Consider the following 20,705-nt stretch of genomic DNA (forward strand, 5'->3'; position numbering starts at 1 on the left):
AGGAGAAACCATTTTACCCTTAATCCAGTCCAGGTTTGGAAGAACGTTGCACTCTGTTGCTGGAAGGACTAGCTGGATGATGGCTCTGAAACATTAGGAAGTTGATTATCACTCTAGAAGTGCAAAGTGTGCCGTATAAACCAATGACAGGAATCTTCTTTAAAAACATCACAGTGGAGACTGAGTGGGCTGCCATGTTAAATGTCTTTTTTCTTATTCCAGATCATTCTTCCCTGGATTTCTGTCCCTGATACAATCATGTTTCCTATGAAGCACCTAGGCTGACCCTCTTTACTTTCTCCATGTACTAAAGAGAGAGAGAGAGAATATCTCTGCGAGAGGGTTCGGAGCAATTACTTAGGATACGTCTTTATTACCAAGCAGATTCACTCCCTGTTTTGAACTAGAGTCCAGCTCCCTGATCATTAATGTTGTGTATATATTAGTCTGGGCATGGGATCTTTGGGGCAAACTAAGTAGTCTGCTGGGGAAATGACAGTTTCCAACAATTGCATAGGTCACACTTGCATCCCGACTCTATATCCAAGGTGGACCCAAGGCAGCATGGACTGGGTGGTCCAGGAGCTATGGGTTGGTTGCTCTTTGGCAAGGACACTATGGCCATAAGATAAGGTAATCTGCTCCAAACTGGCCCCTGGAGTAATCTGTCTCTCATTATTAATGTCTACATGGTGCATGGCTGAAATTAGAGTGAAATTTGACTGAAATTAGAAGACATATTTACTTAAAAGCAATGAGTTCAGCAGAGCAGGGTTCCTGGATTTTCCCATCCAGCTCTGCCTCTCAAATCATCCCAAAACATGTTTTCTCTCCACTACTGAATCATCCCTCCAAACCCAGATGACATAAGGCCACCCAGCAAGCAACACTCCAAACAGTTCCCCTACTTATAACACACAGCTGCTTCTGATACCTTATAATTGCAGGCACTGAGGAGGTTGCCTCCATCCACTGGCACTTTAAAGCCCTTGGCCACCAACCTTTACAATTACGTAAATAAAAGACAATCTTTCTGCCTACTCTACTTGTAAGCTGTTCCACAAGTACCAGACTGTGCTTGGGAAGGCTCAGTCATGAGTAAAGATGTATGGCCATCTGCAAGGGGAAAAAAAAAATATTCTAACATGACTCAGACAATTTATGTTAGGGAAGGGCATGTCTGGAACTAAATTTAAACCACAGCATGGTCTGAGTTCAAATGTGGGAGCTCTGGTCTTAGCTCTGCCAGGGATATGCTGCATGACTTTAATTAATGAGTCACTCTACTCTCTGTGCTTTGCTTTCAGCAGAGGGGTGCTTTCCTCCATGCCTGGGGGAGAGGACATGGTTGACTGAGCAAGGTGAAAAGTACTTAAATAATAAGCTTTTTGCGTGAAGCTGAGTTGGGTGGCTTGGGACAAAGCAGTTAGAGAAAGATTATAAAAAATCACCCTAGGTGATGCCTGTGGCCGTATGGCCAAGGCTCCCTCTGAACTCCAAAAAGCTGTCTGTGCTCTTCTAAAATGCCTGGAGTGGTACATGGTGATCTATGGATATTCTGCAAAGTGGATTCCTTCTACAGTACAGTTAGCAAAAGGCATCCTATTGCCCACCTCATCAGGAAAAGTCTTAGGAGTGTGCAGATCAGACATCTGCTGTAGTGTAAACAAAGTTCCTTAAACAAAAAAAGTGACATTGAGGGCAATGGGGGAGCTTTCCTTTCCCTTGTCTGTTCCTGCTTGGTGAGGTTTTGGCTGTCTAATAGATATAGTGTGCTTTATGCTCAGTGTTAGACCTTGACATCCGTTGAAATAGTGGGTTCAAAATGATGGGGTGTGACTTCTGCCTCTTTCCTGAGTCCCTAAAACGGCCATGTGGTGGGTATCAGTGTCAGATGTATCCCAGCTAAAAACTAACAATGAAACTCTGGAATATTTCGTATTGATTTGCATGAAGTGGACGTAAGCCTGTTTGAACTATCGCATGAACACGTAGTCCTTGACAGTGCACCATTTCTTGTTGTGGTCTCTTCTGCCTTGCAAATTCAAGAGAAGCTGGGCGAATAGCAGGATGCAGTCAAGCAACAAATAGCGTCTTTGCTGGTCTGATGACTATACTGAATTTTCTCTCTTGCCCGAAGCAATTCTGCAAATCTGGTAGACTATCAAGGAGTGCAGAGAGTCACCCCTTGGAAAACAGGCAGCAGCATCCTGTGGAGATGCCAGAAGCACTTTTGTCCTGTATTATACAGTGCGTGATAGACATCCCATCTGGCTCAGGTCCTGGAAGTAGATCTGAATCAGCACAGTCTTCTTGATCTAATTACTCCTGACCAAGAAGAACAGCCCTGGTTCAGCAATATTGCTTCCAAGACCTCCACGCCGCATTGCACTACACCACACACACCAAACTGCTCATCCCCTGTAGCTTTTCCCTCTGTACAAGCTTGAGGTCATTACAAGGAGGTATCTGGCTGTGTGCTTCATACTGCACCATGCTACAATATAGAGATTCAGCCAGCACATTTTGATGGTGACTTGCATCCAGGTAGCTTTTATAAATTACCTGTGGTTCAGTTTCAGGCCCTAAGAAAGGCTGGTGTGGCTGAGAGCTGTTTGCTTACCAGCCAGATTGGCTGGTCTAATAAAAACTATTATTCTGTCCTAATGGAGAATGATTTGGAATATGAAAACTAAAACCAAGCAAAACAAAGTATGCATTACATACACATCCAATTCATATTTGTAACCAGATTGACTCAAGATGTCTATTTGTGATGAGACCCTTTGAGATTATAGCTTTTGCTGTCTGTGAATTGGATAACCCTTGCTGTTTGACTGAGGGGTTTTCAGTCCAAGTCAGGACATCATGGTTTGTCTACTGCTTTCACCCATGTCCATCCCTGCTGCCACACCACATGCTTCACTTTCCTTTGCTACAGGGAAGCCAGATGTAGGGGACTCAATGGTGGTTAAATTGGTTACCTACCTAAAAATGATAACTGTGGCTCTCCAAATCTCCCAGGCACAGTATCTTGAACAGCCAGCTCTTCAGGGGACCTAACAAGATAATACTGACCTTGGATGACATCGTCTTCATCAACCCAGAGCTACATAAAAAGGTAAGTCCTTCCACTCGTGAAAGTAATCTGGTGGGACCCTCGAAGACAGGTTTGCTGTATGGTATTCGCATACACATGAAGGTCTGGGAAGTCATTTCCCTCACCATGCCTCATTTGCCCCTGCATGTCAGAAAATTTCCAATATGCTGAGTGGTTTTGAGTCTTGGATGAGATGCACATGCAGTGTCAGAGCTGTTATGCTGATGTAAAATTGTACCCTTGGTTGTGTTTATTCTAACAGCCAGGGCTCATTCTTTGTTCTTGAGGTTGGATGGCAAAGCATAGTCCACATCCATCTTAGCCTCTAAAATAAAGTGTCTGCATCCAAACTACCTAATGGGAACCATTCCTGGCCTGTGCTGGCTCCTGCCCAGGGCTGGGGCTCTCCTGGGGGCACAGATACAGACTTCTTGTCGATGCCAGAGGAGACACTTCCCTGTGCCTTGCTCGGAGAGACTCCTGCCTCCTTTGGTGTCTCCCCTAAGACATGGCATTTCCATCGCCTAAAGTGTCGCTGTAGTGTTTCCAGGCCTAAACAGCCTTTTAGAGGTATTCAGAGAGGTGAGATGGGAAGTTTGGGAGGATGGGGAGGTTGCTAGCATGGGTGAAATGTATGGCCCAAGGCAGAGCTGGAGTGGAGGTTTATACCCAAAGGCAGTAACTCTCTTGTACCTGTTTTTCTTGCCTTCCAGAGGCTGACCTTGGACAGTCTGACTGATGCAAACAGCGTAGCAGCCGACGGCCGAAGCTTGAAATCCATAACCCGCTCCTTTTCCTTGAAAAGCACAGCTGCCACCCATGAAACCTCCAACGTGGCTTTGTATGAGGTAGGTAGGAACCTTGTGCAGCCTTCGGTTCACTGAGCTGCTCAAGTGAGGGAAGTCTTGGGCTGCAGTACTATAGGTCCCAGGATGGGGACACTGCTGACGGACCCTAAGGGTGAAAATAAGTTACTCCCAAGCATGGACTTACCTGTGTTTAAGGTGACTTTACCCCAGTCCTCACCCTGACACTTGGAGTCATGTGGGGTGGTGGTATTCGACATTCATATATAGCATTGCCAGGTCTGGTCCCTGTTAGAGAAGTCACCGCCTAAAGGCACCAAGAAGAACTTTTCTTACAAGACAGCCTTTAGGTACTGACATCTCCAATAAGGACCTTTCTTACAAGACAGGATCCAAATACATAGAATAAAGGCTATCAAATTCCCCTTTGTGCCAATAGGACTGTATGGAGCTTAAGCAGAGGCAATGGCCAAGAAAACTCAGCCCATCCATCGGTTCTTTCCTGAAAACACAGCTTTTTGAAAAAATGGCATGGCAATTTTTCCTGAAAAGGAGCAAAATAAACTGGATTATTAATGCCAGAGAAGAGCTCTGGACAGAGTTACTTTCCTTTTTAATCAATTTATCATTGTTTATCAGATACTAATACACCTTCCAGGTATGAAGTTCTGATCCAGGTGAAGGTCCTGCCTCACCCCATTTTTTGAGGGTTTGCTGTGTATATTCTTGTTTGGGTGCAGTATAGAAAGAACATGCTGCCAAGAACATTGAAAATCCCCAGCCACTTGCAAAGTCAAGGATCTGGAATTCACACCTAGGTCCCCATGTTAGCTGTTGCTCAGACACTTGCTCTATCATTCACCCACCTGTATTGTGGACAGGGAGACTGGGTATGGCTGAAAAAAATTGAGACGGGAGCAGTTCACAATCTGCGGCAAAGCTCCACCAGCATCTTGAGGAAGGTAGGAACTGGGGATGATGGGGCACGTGGAGGGAAGGTTGCTCCGGGGACTTTTGCAGCTGCGGGGTATTTTTATTCTCCTTGTCTCCTGTTTATCCATTGAATCACGCGTCGTGGCTGTCAGTTGAGTCTTGCCTGGTGAAATCTGGTGGAATGGATCATGCACGATTGCAATCTGACAAACTGACGCATGTGTCAGAGTCAGCAGCTGGCAAAACCCCACCCTGGACCTGCCGCTTCAAAGCTGGGGCAACGCTGAATGTACAACGAGTCCCCTGAGTGACCTTGTCTGCAAAGGCAGAGTGGTTTGGAGGAAATCACGCCTGCCTGTGTCGGGGCACGATGATGCACTGGTAGCTATTTTCATGTGTTATTTGTTGACAGTGCGGCACAGGCATGGTTGTGCATTTCTCTGGGATTTGCTTTGTGTCTACAGCTAGGGTGCCTGTTAGAAGTTTCCTTTTAGTCTTCCATTTTATTATTATTACTAAATGACAAGCAAATGCATTTATTTTCCAAATTCAAGGCCATTAGTTGTTGGCAGCTACTGCTAACGTAGGAGTGGCATTTTTATGCATATAAATATAACAAATTTACCAGGGCATGCCTCCAAAGGCACCATTGATGGATGACTTTGGATCCTCCAGGCATGGTCCTGCTTTCCAGATGAGACCAGAGCTGGTGCAAGTTTCCACATGCTGAACTCAGTTTACCCCAGAGAAGCCATTTTGTCCTAGTGAAAGATCCAATCCAGCTTGTCTAAAGAAAAACAAATTTCTGTTCAGTTTGCTTTTGCTGTCTTGTTTTCTTCGTCTTAATGGATAGGCTAAGAAAAGCAGAGCTTAAAAGAGTGTGGGATAGCTGAAAGTAAGCAGCAGAGAGGTTTGCTTCCCCATCCTTGTGTGAAAGACTGGGAGTAGAGAACGAGAAGGACATCTAATGATATAAAGAAGCTTCTGAGCAGATGTCTGGCTGACTTGGTCTTGCTGTGATTCACCATCTTGTTTCAGATGAAAGATCTGCGTCATGAAAATGTGAATCTGTTCCTGGGCTTTTTCGCTGACTGTGGCATCTTTGCCATAGTGACAGAATACTGCTCCCGAGGAAGCCTGGAGGACTTGCTGAGAAACGAGGATATGAAACTGGACTGGATGTTCAAGTCCTCTCTCATGATGGATCTAATTAAAGTAAATCCAGTGCTCCTGCTGAGGCATGACCTGCATGTAACTTCTATATTGACATAGCTATTTCATCCGTGACTTTGGGATTTTTATAGTAATGCAGGGAAAACCAATGTAAATGTAATTACACCGGTATACAGGGTCTTTAATGGACACCTCTTATTCTTGTTGTTATAATCTGAGAGAAGCACTGTTTTGGGTAATAGGACTACATCCATGCAGCAGGATGAGAGATTAAAACTACACATCAGGCTAGAACTGATCACCTAGAACAATGAATTTTGTGACAAATTCATACTTTCCAAAGGCCCTTCCTTGTCATAAATCAGACATGCCTCCAGCATGAAACCAAACCATAGTCATCTCCTGTCACAGGATGGCTACACATGTGGTCACTTTAGAAGAGTGTTCACACACTTCCAATCATGTCCCATGTGTTTCCATCCCCTAACAGTGAACTACCAATCTGGGACAGGTGGCCTACAGAGGGTAGACTGCCAGAACCATTCTTGAAGCCCATGATCCACCTTCTGATCCTCCTTGAGGGTGCTGGGTAAGGGCAGCTAGCTCTTAATGGTTTCCCTTGACCAAACCATTGGGTACCACTTCTGTCCACCTTCTTAACCCTTAACAACTTCTGAGTGCAAAGAGTCCTAGGGCTACAGAGGGAGACATCGGACTGTTCCTAAAGCTGCCAGTCCTTTCCAGTATTCCTTTAGGGTGCAGATAGCCCAATTCTTGTTCCTAATCCATTTCTGAATTTTTCCCACAGTTTCATGGGCTGATCAGCACTGCATTTGACATAGACTCAATGCTGTATTTGATGCCATCCCAGGTGACAATTTGGCTTGATGTCTCTGAATGCTGACAGATAATATAATTCTTAAGGAACAGCCTCAATCTTTTCTGTGTTTCACAGGGAATTAGGTATTTGCATCACCGAGATTTTGCCCATGGACGTCTCAAGTCTCGTAACTGTGTTGTGGATGGCCGGTTTGTGCTGAAGATCACTGACTATGGTTATAACGAGCTCTTAGAAGCACAGAAATGCCCATATATTCAGCCACCCCCAGAAGGTAGGTGCCATAAGGAAATTTTTTTTTTTAAATATTTGTCCATTGATTTAACAGATGCTTGTCCTAATGCAATTGCAGACCAGTGGCCACATAAGGATTTATGTGCTCAATCTCATGATATCTGGTTATCTGTACACAATGCATTCTTACAGGAAAGGATAAGCAACATTTTTTCAGAATTCCTGAAAGTGAAGTGAATAGCAGGGTGTCATGGTAAGGAAGAAAAGATTTTATTGTAAGCAGTGACAGAACTTAAGCTTGTCGTAGTTGGAGAAGGATTTAAGTGCCCCTGAAATCTGATCAATCTTGAATTTCTGTGACTGGTGGAAACGGCTTCACATCCTTAGCCCCAACCCCATATTTGAAATTTTAGGTTAACCCAAATGCAAAGAGCCTTGTTTTGTAAAACTAAGCCATCTGGAACACAAGATGATACAGGTCTCTTTGAAATAGGTCCTCTACATGCCAGTTACCAAAGGCTGCCACATGACATACCTACCACTTAGGGACAGCATCTCATGGGATCAGGTTTGGAGACTTTGACAGGATTTCTTTCACCTGGCCATTGCCTTGGGGTTCCTTTTGTATCTCAGTTTATTCTTGAAACCTGGTTTCAAGCAGTATGTAGTATTTTGATCCCTCTGTCACAGGATTTGTTTCCTACACATTTCCAGTGTCTCAGATAGGGCTGTTGCCAGAAGACCTTTTCTCCTCTCTTACAAAAGTTATATATATTGCAGTAGCTGAAACGTTCCTTATTCCCATTACTCAGAATGCACAGTTACCAGGGTAACTTGGATTATAAAGACTGATTGTACTTCAAACTGCCACAAGCTGCTTTTACAGAAACTATTTTCATCTAAGAAGAACTACAGAATCTATTTTATTATATTTTATTAACTGTTGCTTTGTAAAAGAGCAGAAACAGTAACAAGAAATCCAGGCTTCAGTGCCAGCATTTTGTCTGAGTGATATTTTCAAACAGAAAAAAGGTGTTAACGCTTTTGGCAATGGTGCAAAGACTTCTTATGTAGATGTTTAAGGCTGGTGTTTTAGCATGTAAATTGTTAGTATGGCAAATATTTTTTTAAAGGTAGAGTGAAAGTTGGAAAATTCAATTTTTTGTCAGCACGGAAGTTTAATATTTCTAGCACATCACAAGGAATAAAAGACTTGATCCAGTAAATAATGAACTATGTTCCAAGCTTTCCTCAAATGACTGAAATGAAGTGTTCATTTAAGCACTTAATTTGCAACAGTCTGAGCTCAAGTGTAAGAAACGCGATGCTCTTGATTTTTTTAGAATTGCTGTGGACAGCTCCTGAGTTACTGAGGGACCCAGATACGCTCAGAAAAGGCACATTCAAAGGGGACATTTACAGCTTTGCAATCATCCTACAAGAAGTGGTTGTTCGGGGTCCACCATACTGCATGTCAGAACTCTCCGCTGAAGGTAGGCAACTATTTCAGTACATTTTTAAGGCTTCACACAGAGCGCTCAAAAGACGTCTGGCCAAGCCCCTTGAGTAAAACATTAGTATGGAAATAATGTCCCAATCTCATGACCTTTCTCAGTGACAAAAGGCTGTTTTCAACAAAACATCCATAATAAACATCAAAATGTGTGGTTCTGATCTCAGTGGCGGTACATGAGTCAGCACTGCTATCAGTGGGGTCGGAGTTCAGGGTACCCCCAAGACGATTCAGAGCTGGCCAGCAGTCAGATCCCTGCAGCACCTCCAGTTCCCTGTCAAAACTTTGACTTTTCATCATGGTGTGGAGTGAAATCTGGTGGCAGAATTTCCCATAGCTTGCAAACTCCTTTGATTCCCACTCATCAGCCCTTTTATGTACGTCATGGGGTTGAGGTTTTTGAGCTGGACCCTTTGCTAGCATCCTGTTTGTGCATCTGCCCATCTATTTTTCCTTAACTACTTCCCCATTTAAAGAAGTTCTCTCTTCAGCAGAGATCAAAGTGACACATCATGACCCAACTGACATATATAAGGTGGCTTGTAGCAGAAACAGCAAATAGGTGAACTCCTTAGGAACTGCTCATGGTGCAACTCTCATTAGTTCAAACCGTGTTGTCCATGCACAGGTAGAGCAAACACATGGCAGTCAGGGTCAGGTCACAAGCACTTGAACAGGGAGGGGGTGAGAACAGTCAAAAAAGAGCTGATTTCAGTGAAGGACCATTCTCAAGTTTTAAGCTGGACAGTCACCAAGCGGGGTATGGCCATTTAGTATCTGCCTGTTCAGCACCCGGAAAAATAGGGCCCTGACCTTGCTGCCCCCCAAGCTGCTGCAGCAATGCAATGACAATGATGGTTGTGATGTAACCTGCTCTGTAATTCAGAGCTGGACCCATGATGTAGCCTATGATGTAATTAGCAGGTGTCCCCCCACCTAGTCCCCATGGGGAACCTCCAGCAAATGTTGCACGTAGTGCGCTCCAGTCTCCTGACCTGATAAAATGATGAATTTCTACTCATTGTGTCCTAGTCCTCAGGGAACTTTCACTTGTGGCGTCAACTTTCAAACCATCTGGGGAAGGCATTTCCCCTTGGCTGCCCCTGGAAATATTTGGGCCAGGTGCTTTGTTTAGTTGATTTGGTGGAGACTGGTGGGATGAGCCAAAGAGCTTTAAAGTAAACTGTCAACACTGAAAACCTTTGGGTACTCACAGTAACAGCTGTGGAAATGCAGGGCTCCTGCCAGAAAGTGGGTGGTTTTCGCTCCATTTGACTGCTCTCCACTACACAAAATGAAACCTTCAAGTACAATCGCTTTGGGTTTTTTTTTAAGCAAGAAGATACAGTTCTACCTTACAAAACCCACATTTCCTCCAGGATATTCTTACCAAGAAATACCTAAATTGAAGTCAGGGTTGGGTTCAGACATCACACTTCCCCATCCGTGCTTCAGCTTTCAACAAAACCTGCAGCTCCGCTCCTTCGCTGTAGTGCAGTTTTATCTAAAACCTGCAGATTCAAGGACTGATTTCTCAGGGTCTGAAAGCCCAAGCCCAGCTCCTTATTAGTCTTATTTCATCTCTAGATAGGGAGTACTTCCCAGACGTTGTTTTGAACCCAAACTCCCCCCCTTAAAATACTTCCCACTGTCTCCATTCCCATCAACCTCCCACACACTGGTTCCCAGTTAACAATGAAGCATCAGAGGCTGGTATCCTTCTTGTCTGGACTCAACCATAACCCTCTGCTCCCTTAGAGGACTGCAGATCCTAATGGAGGGAGTCAGAAGCAATTTCATTAAATACAGGTCTGCAGGCTCACGCATCCATTTGTCACACAACCTTCCCCCATCCAGCCACTTTATTTCTCATAACAAGGTTCTCCAGGGACAAGAAGGCAGATGAATCTCCTATCTTTTAAATCCTCCAAGAGACTCCTGGCAGAGGAAAGCAGAAGCCCCCAGCTTCGTTTGACACAGCCATTGGGTGCTGAGGAATAACAGTGATGGCTGAAGGAGCGAGCAAGGGACAGATGAAAATGTCTATGTCCTTTGTCCCCACCAAGACCCTCCATCTCACAACATGCTTCCCATTCCTCTCTTTGTCACAGAAATTATAAAGAAAGTGAAGAAACCCCCTCCCCTGTGCCGCCCAAACATAGCCCCTGAGCTGGCCCCCCTGGAGTGCATCCAAGTAATGAAGCAGTGCTGGAGTGAAGCCCCTGAACGACGTCCAACCTTTGAGGAGGTATTTCATAAGGTCGGTGAGTAGAGCAGCAAGTGCAATCCTTTGTTTGTACTTGGCAGTAAAGTGCATTTTTTTTCTTTAAGTGAGCCCTTAAATAATGATTAAAGAAGTCGCAGAGCTCTAGTCTTGCCTTTGTTATTGGGTTATTTTGTGGGTTGTGGTGTCTGGCTTACACCTTGTCCTGAACTTGGGCTGCCATGGTATCACCCCATGGGGTGTGAAGCAGGTGGGACATGGGCTGGGTGTCTTCACATTTGCAGTGTACCTGCACAGAAGGTCTTACGAAGATCAAAGATCTGTAAATTATGATAGCATCTTCAGATCAGTATGGTTTTTGATCTTCTAAAGTATTTAAAAGGTGATTAATTTAAAAGAAAAATTCATCAAAGGCTGTTAAACAGAAAGATACAACGTTTGGCACAGGAGGTCTCTGAACTGCACATTGGTGGAGGCTGGGAGCATATCCCAGGGAAATATGACTGTACCTGAGCCCTGGTTGAACAACTTTCCCAGGCGTCTGTTACTGGCCAGTGTCATGGACAGGTACCGGCAAAATAAACCTCTTGTCTGATCCAGCAGTAGTGTTGCTAAGTTCTTACAGGGTCAAACTAGATAAACCAATACCCATAATTTTTACCTTTCAGTTCTATGAAACTATGAATATTTTTACACCCTTGTGACTCCACTGTTGAGTCTAAGGCAGCTTCTGAAGCCACAGATTATCCAAATGGTCCAGAGGCTCAGCTTCAGGTCAGGAGGAGAAAGCACAACTCAATGAGGAGTCGGGGATGGGAGGTGGCAGTACACATACATGCCAGTGTGCAAAGGTGGATTTAAGACCAGTAATACATAAGCAGTTTGCAAGTGTTGCTAATGCCCTGAAATTTGCACCACTGAATGCAAATGGCTGCAAGGTACCCTAAAGATTAGTCATGGGATAAATGAGTGTGCAAATTTGCAGCATGATAAGACTCCATAACAACTCACATACGTCTTGTCATCTCATGGAAGGTAGTGTTTCACTTAACCCTTCCTGAAAGTTCAAAGAGGAGCAACGTGCTGCTGGCCATCTTCCATAGTTATCGTTGCAAATTCACCCTCTAGTTTGCCTTTTTCCTTTATTGTTGAACTCTTGCCGCTGACAAAGTCAGTCTTTAGCATTGTCCCTTTAAAATAAGTGTTTGCTTTTTGTTCCTTTCCAAACTTAGAGTGCTACAATGGTGTAATGCGATAGAGAACTAACTCTCCAGTTTGATTTTCCAGTTCAAAACCATCAACAAAGAGAAGAAGACCAATATCATTGACTCAATGCTCAGGATGCTTGAGCAGTATTCAAGCAACTTGGAGGATTTAATCAGGGAGCGGACTGAAGAGCTAGAGATTGAAAAACAGAAGACAGAAAAACTACTGTCACAAATGCTCCCGCCGTAAGTACTGGTACTTTAGATGGTAAAAAAAAAATACAACCCATAGCTAGACTGGACAAAACTGTTCCCCAGAAGTGAGAAAGACTGCAGAGCTGACCTCCAATTTTGGCAATCTTCTTGCAATCAAAGTAAGAAACTTTAACTAATGCTTTTTACAGCCATATAGAACCTTCTATTTAGTGGAAGATCTTCTGAGCACAGTAAGACAAGAGTGTCTGAGCTCTTGGGCATATTCTACAAAAGGGTTTGTGCCCTGTCATCTTTGCTTGCGTTGTTATTTCAGATCAGTGGCAGAAGCCCTCAAGACTGGTGGCACTGTGGAGCCGGAGTATTTTGACCAGGTGACCATCTACTTCAGTGACATCGTGGGCTTCACAACCATTTCAGCCCTCAGTGAACCCATTGAAGTAGTTGACCTTCTGAATGACCTTTACACGCTGTTTGATGCTGTTCTTGGAAACCATGATGTTTACAAGGTGAGGTGTACCTGGGCATGAGGATCAAACTGTCTGTGGGTCAAACACTCCTGTAGTTTTAGTCTCTTTTCCATCTTTTTCAATTTATTTATTTAATTTTTACTATAATGGTATTTGCTAGGTGGAGACAATTGGTGATGCCTACATGGTCGCTTCAGGGCTCCCAAAACGGAACGGAAACAAGCACGCAGCTGAGATAGCCAACATGTCCCTGGACATCCTCAGCTCGGTGGGAACATTCAAAATGAGACACATGCCAGACATCCCCCTCAGGATACGAATCGGGCTGCACACAGGTAGGCAGCGGCACTCGCCTGTGCCTGAACATCAAAGAACTCCTTTGCAATTGTATTTCCAGCTTCGAATGCTTTCTCCCTGCCTGGCCCAAAACAAGCAACCTTAGAAGATGCTTTAAAATCGTCCATAGCAGCAAGTGCATTAAAATGGAAACACAAATCCCAAGAAGGAAAGTGGCTCGGTATCATTTGGGGAGAAATTGTATATTTTGTCACAGTAAAGAACTAAATCAGACATGTTAGTCATAAGGGTTTTGTTGTAAGGGTGGCTCTTTGATGTGCCATAGGATCTTCACCGGTGTGATATGGAGACATCCCGTGATGTTTTTGTAACTCTGTTCTGAAATGAAAAAGCACAGAAAAACAGGCATATAGAGTGAAAGAAGGAAAAGGTTGGGGAGATTTTTTACAGGTAGGACATAACTGGAAGAATATGTGATACAGCTATTAAGAAAAAGTTATGTTATAAAGAAAGTAAATTATCTCTAATGTAGAAGTCATAATCTATTCAATTAACAGAAAAGTGGCTTGTTTAAAAAGAAGAGGAAAGGGTTTTTTTTTTATAAAGTATAATTAAACTCCAAAATAAAACAAAAAACCCCAGTACAACTGCAGTTGTATAAGTGAATGTATGACTGGGATTTTAAATGGAGGAAAAGACATCTGCTGTCATCATAGAATCAATATTTTTAGAAGAGATATGAACCTTCATAATTTTATACCATAGTCATCCATTAATAAATTTTTCCCAGCTGTTTGTCACCAGACTTCTTGCATCTTCCTCTAAGGTACCAGGTACTGCCCATTGCGGGAAGCCAAACAATGAATAAGATTGTCCAGGAGTCTGACCCAGTATTACAGGGGGTTTTATCCTTCTGCCTGTCTGATAATGCCCACATTTTTGCAGCTTTGGCATACAAGTGTTTTACAGAAGTCAATATCCTGGTCCCTGTTGTACACATTGGGAAACAAGAGCAGAGGAAAGGAAGTATTTCACCCCAAATATCACAAGAACAAAGCTGTGACTTGAGCAGAGCTAAAAACAATATTTCATCTTAGCCCTTCACAGAAGTCTAAAGTGTTAAGGAGTGATTGCAGGAGCACTGTGAGTGTTATAGTCTGGCAGAAATTAGGTGAGACTATGGCCCCAGCTCGCCTTGCTGAGAGCAGGAGTCTCTGGAGCACCAGCAGCACATTTTCAACATGGAACGAAGGGAATTTGGTGTGCAACATCTGCTGCTGCCTGTTGACAGCAGTTCTGCAGCACATCTTCCATGCACCCAGCCAAAAATCTATCCCTAGTTGACGTGTACAGGGGGTAGTTACATTTTTGCTTGTTTTTATGAACTCTGGGTATCTGGAAAGCAGTGTTGTGAGCTGTTGTGTAGAGTGTGAAAGGAAGAGGGGGAGGAATTTGTGTTTTCTTTCTAAAGAACCAGAAGCCAGATCTTGTTTTGCACAGATCTGGCAATGTGATAGTGTCATGAGAGCAGCGAGAAATGCATGCTCCAAAGCAAACCAGCTCTCTGAGCCACTGAGCTGACAGCAGAGTTTGATTAACCCTAGACCCTGTTTCTTCTGAGGAAAGAGGCATGAAGAGGGAATCTCCAGCATCATGAAAGCATTGAGGAAGCGCTTGGGAGAGAGGAGGGCTTGGCTAACACTTTCACTGTCCTGGAAAGGATGGAGAACGGGTGTGACCACCAGTTTTGTGGGCCAACTGCTCTCTGGAAACTGGTGCCAAGAAGAGCTCATGATCCCTTCTCTGAAAAAGTAGGCAATGCCATTTGAGCACGGGCTGACCATGTCCCTCCAATCCCAACGGAGAGCTGCGCCTCTGGGAACTTCTGCCAGCCCATGCCCATGGTCTGCTTGTGGCAATGCAGGGGTAAGGAGAAGAGGACAAGAAGACCAGTGTTTGGTCTGCAGTTTCTCCCCTGCTTTAAATGCACCCTTGAGTCTTGGCTCTCCTCTCTTGACTTGACTGCATGTCCAGAAAAACTCAGCTGACTCAGCTGTTTCCACACCATCCATGTCTGGGCTGGAACTGGACAGTGGGGGGGGAGCGGTGGTGAGAAGACAAGTTTTTCCACGGAGGCTGAAGAGGATCTGTTTATTGGTCAGGCTCTCTGGCAGGCACTCCTGCACTTCGATCGAGCTTATTAACCTCTGCATCACCGCTGATGATTGTTGCAGACTCTTAGCCAGCACGGCTCATTAGCTGACCCTGCAAGCCCTGGCAAAGAGCCATTTCAAAACAAACCAGCGAATGTGTATAATTAAACAACTAGGCCATAACGTTCTCATCACAGGGTATCTGGTTTCCTCTGAAACTTGTTACTGTGGGAGATTTATTGCTGGAAGTTTTCGTTAGCCCTTTGCTGAAGCTGTCTAGACAAGGGGGAACACACACAGGCAGCGAAGGCAGCGAGTGAATTAAGTCCTGTATGTTTTCAACACGGAGAAGTCCTTTGGGCATGCTTACACTGTAGGGTCGGTTTTGAACTAGTAACTTTCTGCAACAGGAGGACAGGCTTAAAGCAGTACTCTAGAAAGCTAGTACCTCTCCCTAAAAATCTTGCCTATCTTAGGGTGCGAGCGTTGCAGAAATGCTTTGGATGATTGCGCTGAGTAGAAAACCTGAATTTAGGCACCCACGTGGAGGTGTTTCCAGGAGTGTTAGGGAGCCTGCGCTCATTTTGTGGTCGGTGGAGATCTGGTGGGCACGTCAGTGGACCCTGGAGAGCTGTTCAGGTGCAGGGGTGGAGCGGCTCTCACCGCTCAGTTGACTGCATCGACTCGGCCTCCACCGACTACGGTAGGAGCTCAGCTGCCTATATTTCTGCTTCTTAAAACGGAATCAAATCCTCCTCAGTGAGGGCTGTTCTTTGAGGAGCCATTTTTTTGTGTGTCCTTACAACAACTATTACAGAAGGAGCTTTGATCCTTACCGAGATTTCTGAGTGCCGCTGTCATGTCATCGCCACAAGATGAAGAGAGGTGATGCTATGTGAGTTAGTGTTTTCTCAGGGAAAGTTCTTACTGAAGCATGAATTAAAAAGTCTCCAACAAGACCCTTTTTTATGCTTATGTCACATTAGTGTGCACACATTAAGGACCAATTAGGCAAGCGTTAGGTCCTTGACCCAGTAGTATCAACAGTGCCTTTACACTTGTGCTATAAAAGTGCCTATAGACTAGACCCTGAAAAAACTTCCTCTAGCGGGTATAGCTCCTCTCCTGAAGAGCTTGAACCAAATTGGTGAGTACTGATAAGGACGAAAATTAAATTAGAAGAAGTTCTGAGGAGCAGTGTCTTATCCAAGGTTGCACAGCACATTGGAAGTAAAAAACCTACCATTAAATCAGGTTCTACTGATCTCCAGCAGTCCCTGCATGCTGTGTGTGATCCAGACATGCGTTTAAGTCCTTGTAACATTTTTGGTATGAACCATTCCGCCTCTCTTTTTTTTTTAAATCTTTAAGTAAGTGATGCTTCATCAGGCAGGAGTTAAAATCTGTCTTACCTCTCAGTTTGCATCCTCTGTATATTATATTAAAATCCTGTTACTTTGACTCTGCAGCAACAACTTTTCAGAGGTCACAGCAAGAGGGGTTCTTGCAAAGTTGCCCATAGCTTTCAGCTATGGAGTTTCATTGTCCTTAAAATGTATCTGAAAACTATATGAAGACTTAGGTTTTGTAACTAGGAAGGCTAAAATCACAGTAAAATTACGTTGTCCATCTAAATTAGGCTATTATTATTATTACTGTAAAAACAACATAACAACATTTTAACCTACAACTTTTTATATCATGAAAGACCTTATCTATAACATCATTTCAGATACTGTTGATGATGTACTACATTCACATCTCTTGTAACCTTGCATGGGAAAAGACTTCCTAGATGTCAGTTTTGGTAAATCTTAACCCAGAATGATCATGAAACTGAAAAGGCAGGCAGAGCCTGAAAAGAAATCTGACATAAATGCATCCAATGGAAAATACAGAGGCCTGTCTTTTTGTCTTTTCTCTGCAGGAAGCCCCACACCTCCTTACATTGTTGAGACCATTCTCTTTTTTTTTTTTGCATTTATTTTGCAAGCCTGATATATTAAATTGTGGGTGATGAAATTTAGCATCTCGTCCTTCAGAGCACAGTCCAAACATTAGCTAAGCCAAGTGCCCCAGATAACAATTGTCTGTGCTGTTTGGCTGTTACACATTTTATCTCCGTGTGTGTGCATATTTGTGTGAATCCTGCGCACATACAGCTTCCTGAGAACTTGGCACCAGTTCTTCGGGAGCTACTTTGGAAGGGAGTGGATCTCGTCTAAAGAATGAGAAAAAGGAAAAATAAACAGTTTTTGGCTAGACAGGCGAGCTAATGATGTCTTTGTTTCCAAGGAGAGGACACAGGGTGGTCCAGCGGGCTGCCAGCATCTCTGGACTTCCAAAGCTGATTTTCAATCCTGTTTCACTGAGACACAGGGCATGTCACAGGATCTGAACTTTAGTCTTCTCAGATGGAGAAGGTCTTTTCAAAATGAAATTGCAATAGTACTTGAGCTTCCATGAACTCTGAACAAATTTCTCCAACATGATGGTGAACTGAGGTCCTACTACACAAGACCTTTCTCAGGCATAGAATCATAGAATCATAGAATTGGGTCTGGCTGAGATGGAGTTAATTGTCCCCATAGCAGCCCTCGTAGTGCTGTGCTCTGTACTGGTAGCTAGAAAGGTGTCGAAAACACAGTGGTGTTTTGGCTACTGCTAAGCAGTGCTCGCACAGCATCAAGGCTGTCTTTCCAACATTTCCCCACCACCCTCACTGGCAGGCTGGGGGTGGGCAAGAGCTTGGGAGGGGACACAGCCAGGACAGCTGACCCAAACTGACCAAACAGATATTCCATACCATAGGACATCAGCTCAGCTATAAAAGCTAAGTAAAGGGAGATGGAAGGGGGAAAATTTGTTATTTACGTTTGTCTTCTGGAGCAACTGCTATGAGCACTGGAGCCCTGCTTCCCAGGAAGTGGCCAGACATCACCTGCTGATGGGAAGTAGAGAATAAATCTTTTGTTTTCCTTTGCTTTCGTGCACAACCTTTGCTTTTGTGCACAATCTTTGCTTTTGCTCTATTAAACTGTCCTTACCTTGACCCACAAGCCTTTCATTATATTTTCTCTCCACTGTCCAGTTGAGGAGGGGCATGATAGAGCAGCTTTGGTGGGCACCTTGGCATCCAGCCAAGGTCAACCCAACCACAGGTTTGGATTGGAAGGGACCTTAAAGATAATTTAGTTCCAACCCCTCTACCATGGGCAGGGACACTTTCCACTAGACCGGTTGCTCCAAGCCCCATCCAACCTGGCCTTGAACACTGCCAGGGATGGGGCAGCCGCAACTTCTCTGGGCAACCTGTGCCAGTGTCTCACCACCCTCACACTAAAGAACGTCTTCCTTGCATCTGATCTAAATCTACCCTCTTTCAGTTTAAAACTTTTACCCCTTGTCCTATCACTATACTCGCTGTTAAAGAGTCTCTCCCCACCTTTCCTACAGGCCCCCTTTAAGTATTGACAGGCTGCAACAAGGTGCCCCCGGAGCCTTCTCTTCTCCAGGCTAAACAACCCCAACTCTCTCTCAGCCTTTCCTCATAGCAGAGGTGTTCCAGCCCTCTGATCGTTTTTGTGTCCCTCCTCTGGACCCGCTCCAACAGGTCCCTGTCTCTCCTGTGCTGAGGACCCCAGAGCTGGACGCAGAACTGCAGGTGGGGTCTCACCCGATCGGAGCAGAGGGGCAGAATCCCCTCCCTCGACCTGCTGGCCACGCTGCTGGTGATGCAGCCCAGGAGATGACTGGATTCCTGGGCTGCGAGCGCACATTGCCGGGTCATGCTGAGCTTCTCATCAACCAACACCCCCAAGTCCTTCTCTGCAGGGCTGTGCTCAATCCACTCATCGTCCAGCCTGTACTTGTGCTTGGGATTGCCCCGACCGAGGTGCAGGACCTTGTGCTTGGCCTTGTTGAACTTCATGAGGCTCGCATGGGCCCACCTCTCAAGGCTGTCAAGGTCCCTCTGGTTGGCATAAAACACCAATGTGCCATCCAGAGGAATTCTTAAATTTTGATCACTTGTAGAAAGCACCAAGGCCAATGAGAGCTTTAAAATACTTTCTCCTCTATTCCCAAGTGGTTTCTGAATATCAGAGGAGAGGATGCGATTTGTTTGCCAGTGAACCCCATGATTTGTGCAGTACCATCTGGGTTATACAGATGACGTGTCTTTCAGGGCCTTGCGTGGCAGGTGTGGTGGGGCTTACCATGCCACGGTACTGCCTTTTTGGAGACACGGTGAACACGGCATCACGAATGGAGTCCACGGGCTTGCGTGAGTATTTGGGACAGTCCCTGGGGTGGGTGGTTGAACAAACTTCTCAAGAGGGATGAAGAAATGCGCATCTTTCATTATAAGCATTGCAATTGAATCAGCTCTAAAGAAAGGGGCATGTCAAACGACAAAATTCAAAGCAGCCTGAAGGGGAGGGCATTAGCTTTGCGATCGTAGGTCAGCATTTAACACCCTGCCTTCCAGCTCCAGTCCTCTGATTTGGATCCCATGAACCAAAATCAACATGAATCTTGCCCTAGATTTCTCCTACATGGGTTGGATCTAGACATGTAAAAAGAGCTGGTAGGAAAGAAACATTTACCTGCTTTTCAGTCATGTGTGTACGCAGATCTGCTGTTTGTTGCTGTCCTTGGCTAAGACATGGATATGCAAACCATAGTGGTTGAGCTGGGGATGACACAGTGGACAGTGAGGGACAGCAGTGTCAGAGCCCAGGATGTGTTTTGAATTTGCTTTTGATGTTCAAGCTGTCAGTACAAGTTGGTTTCCAAAGGCAATGTCTCATACGTTTTAATCCTTGATCTCTGATCTCCCTTCTGATATTTTCAACAGGTCTAAGAAATTACTTATTATACATGAAGTCTGTGATATTTAGTATTAAAATCTTGAGGTCATGCCAGGCTAGAAATATGCTGCTGTATATACGCCGCATTGGAACTTTTTCACTCTTTCATACAATCCTCACATTTCTAGCTCCAGTGATTTTGATTAGACTAATTAAGACTAACAATTAGGCTAATCATTAATTAAGGAAAATTGCCTTTCTTGTGATTATGGCTGGCTTATTTTAAGAGGCATGCATTGCATTTGGAAAGCAGTGGAAAGGAGGAAATACTTTGATAGCAGATTTCTAATGGCAAGACAGATATTTGAAGAATCTCAAGGTTTAGACCCTTGGAAGTGGAAAGTCCCACTGAGACTGGAGACAACAGGAGCACAGCAGATACAAGAGCATCATTATAGAAAAGTATATAGATACACGGTAATAGGAAGATTGTAGGTTAGCATAGCTCAAAGCTGTGTGGTCTTCCTCTGAATAGTTGAACTGATGTTCTTTCTGATTATTCTGAAAAAAAATTTAACTGGTTCATCCCCTATCCTTCAAGGGGAAAGGGAATGTGATTGACACATTTGAAATAAAAACTTCACAGAAACAACAACAAAGAAAACTATTTCAGGGGAAAATGTTTTAGAAACATTCCCTAGTTTGTTCATACCAGCAGAACAACAACAAATTTCA

The 20,705-nt window shown here is 44.3% G+C and overlaps 1 protein-coding gene across 1 annotated transcript in view; it reads left to right on the forward strand.

Moving 5' to 3' along the window:
* The window catches only part of GUCY2F (guanylate cyclase 2F, retinal), a 46,400-nt gene that overhangs the window by 9,416 nt on the left and 16,279 nt on the right, over positions 1–20,705 (forward strand). The window contains exons 5-15 of the mRNA XM_010576748.1: positions 3,025–3,121; positions 3,814–3,948; positions 4,788–4,868; positions 5,878–6,054; positions 6,968–7,124; positions 8,428–8,577; positions 10,709–10,857; positions 12,109–12,272; positions 12,556–12,748; positions 12,870–13,044; positions 19,346–19,444. Of these exons, the coding sequence (XP_010575050.1) occupies positions 3,025–3,121; positions 3,814–3,948; positions 4,788–4,868; positions 5,878–6,054; positions 6,968–7,124; positions 8,428–8,577; positions 10,709–10,857; positions 12,109–12,272; positions 12,556–12,748; positions 12,870–13,044; positions 19,346–19,444 (1,577 nt within the window). The remainder of the gene's footprint in view (positions 1–3,024; positions 3,122–3,813; positions 3,949–4,787; positions 4,869–5,877; positions 6,055–6,967; positions 7,125–8,427; positions 8,578–10,708; positions 10,858–12,108; positions 12,273–12,555; positions 12,749–12,869; positions 13,045–19,345; positions 19,445–20,705) is intronic.

This window comes from Haliaeetus leucocephalus, unplaced genomic scaffold (assembly GCF_000737465.1).
Source record: "Haliaeetus leucocephalus isolate CR32 unplaced genomic scaffold, Haliaeetus_leucocephalus-4.0 Scaffold536, whole genome shotgun sequence".
Classification (NCBI taxonomy): Eukaryota; Metazoa; Chordata; class Aves; order Accipitriformes; family Accipitridae; genus Haliaeetus; species Haliaeetus leucocephalus.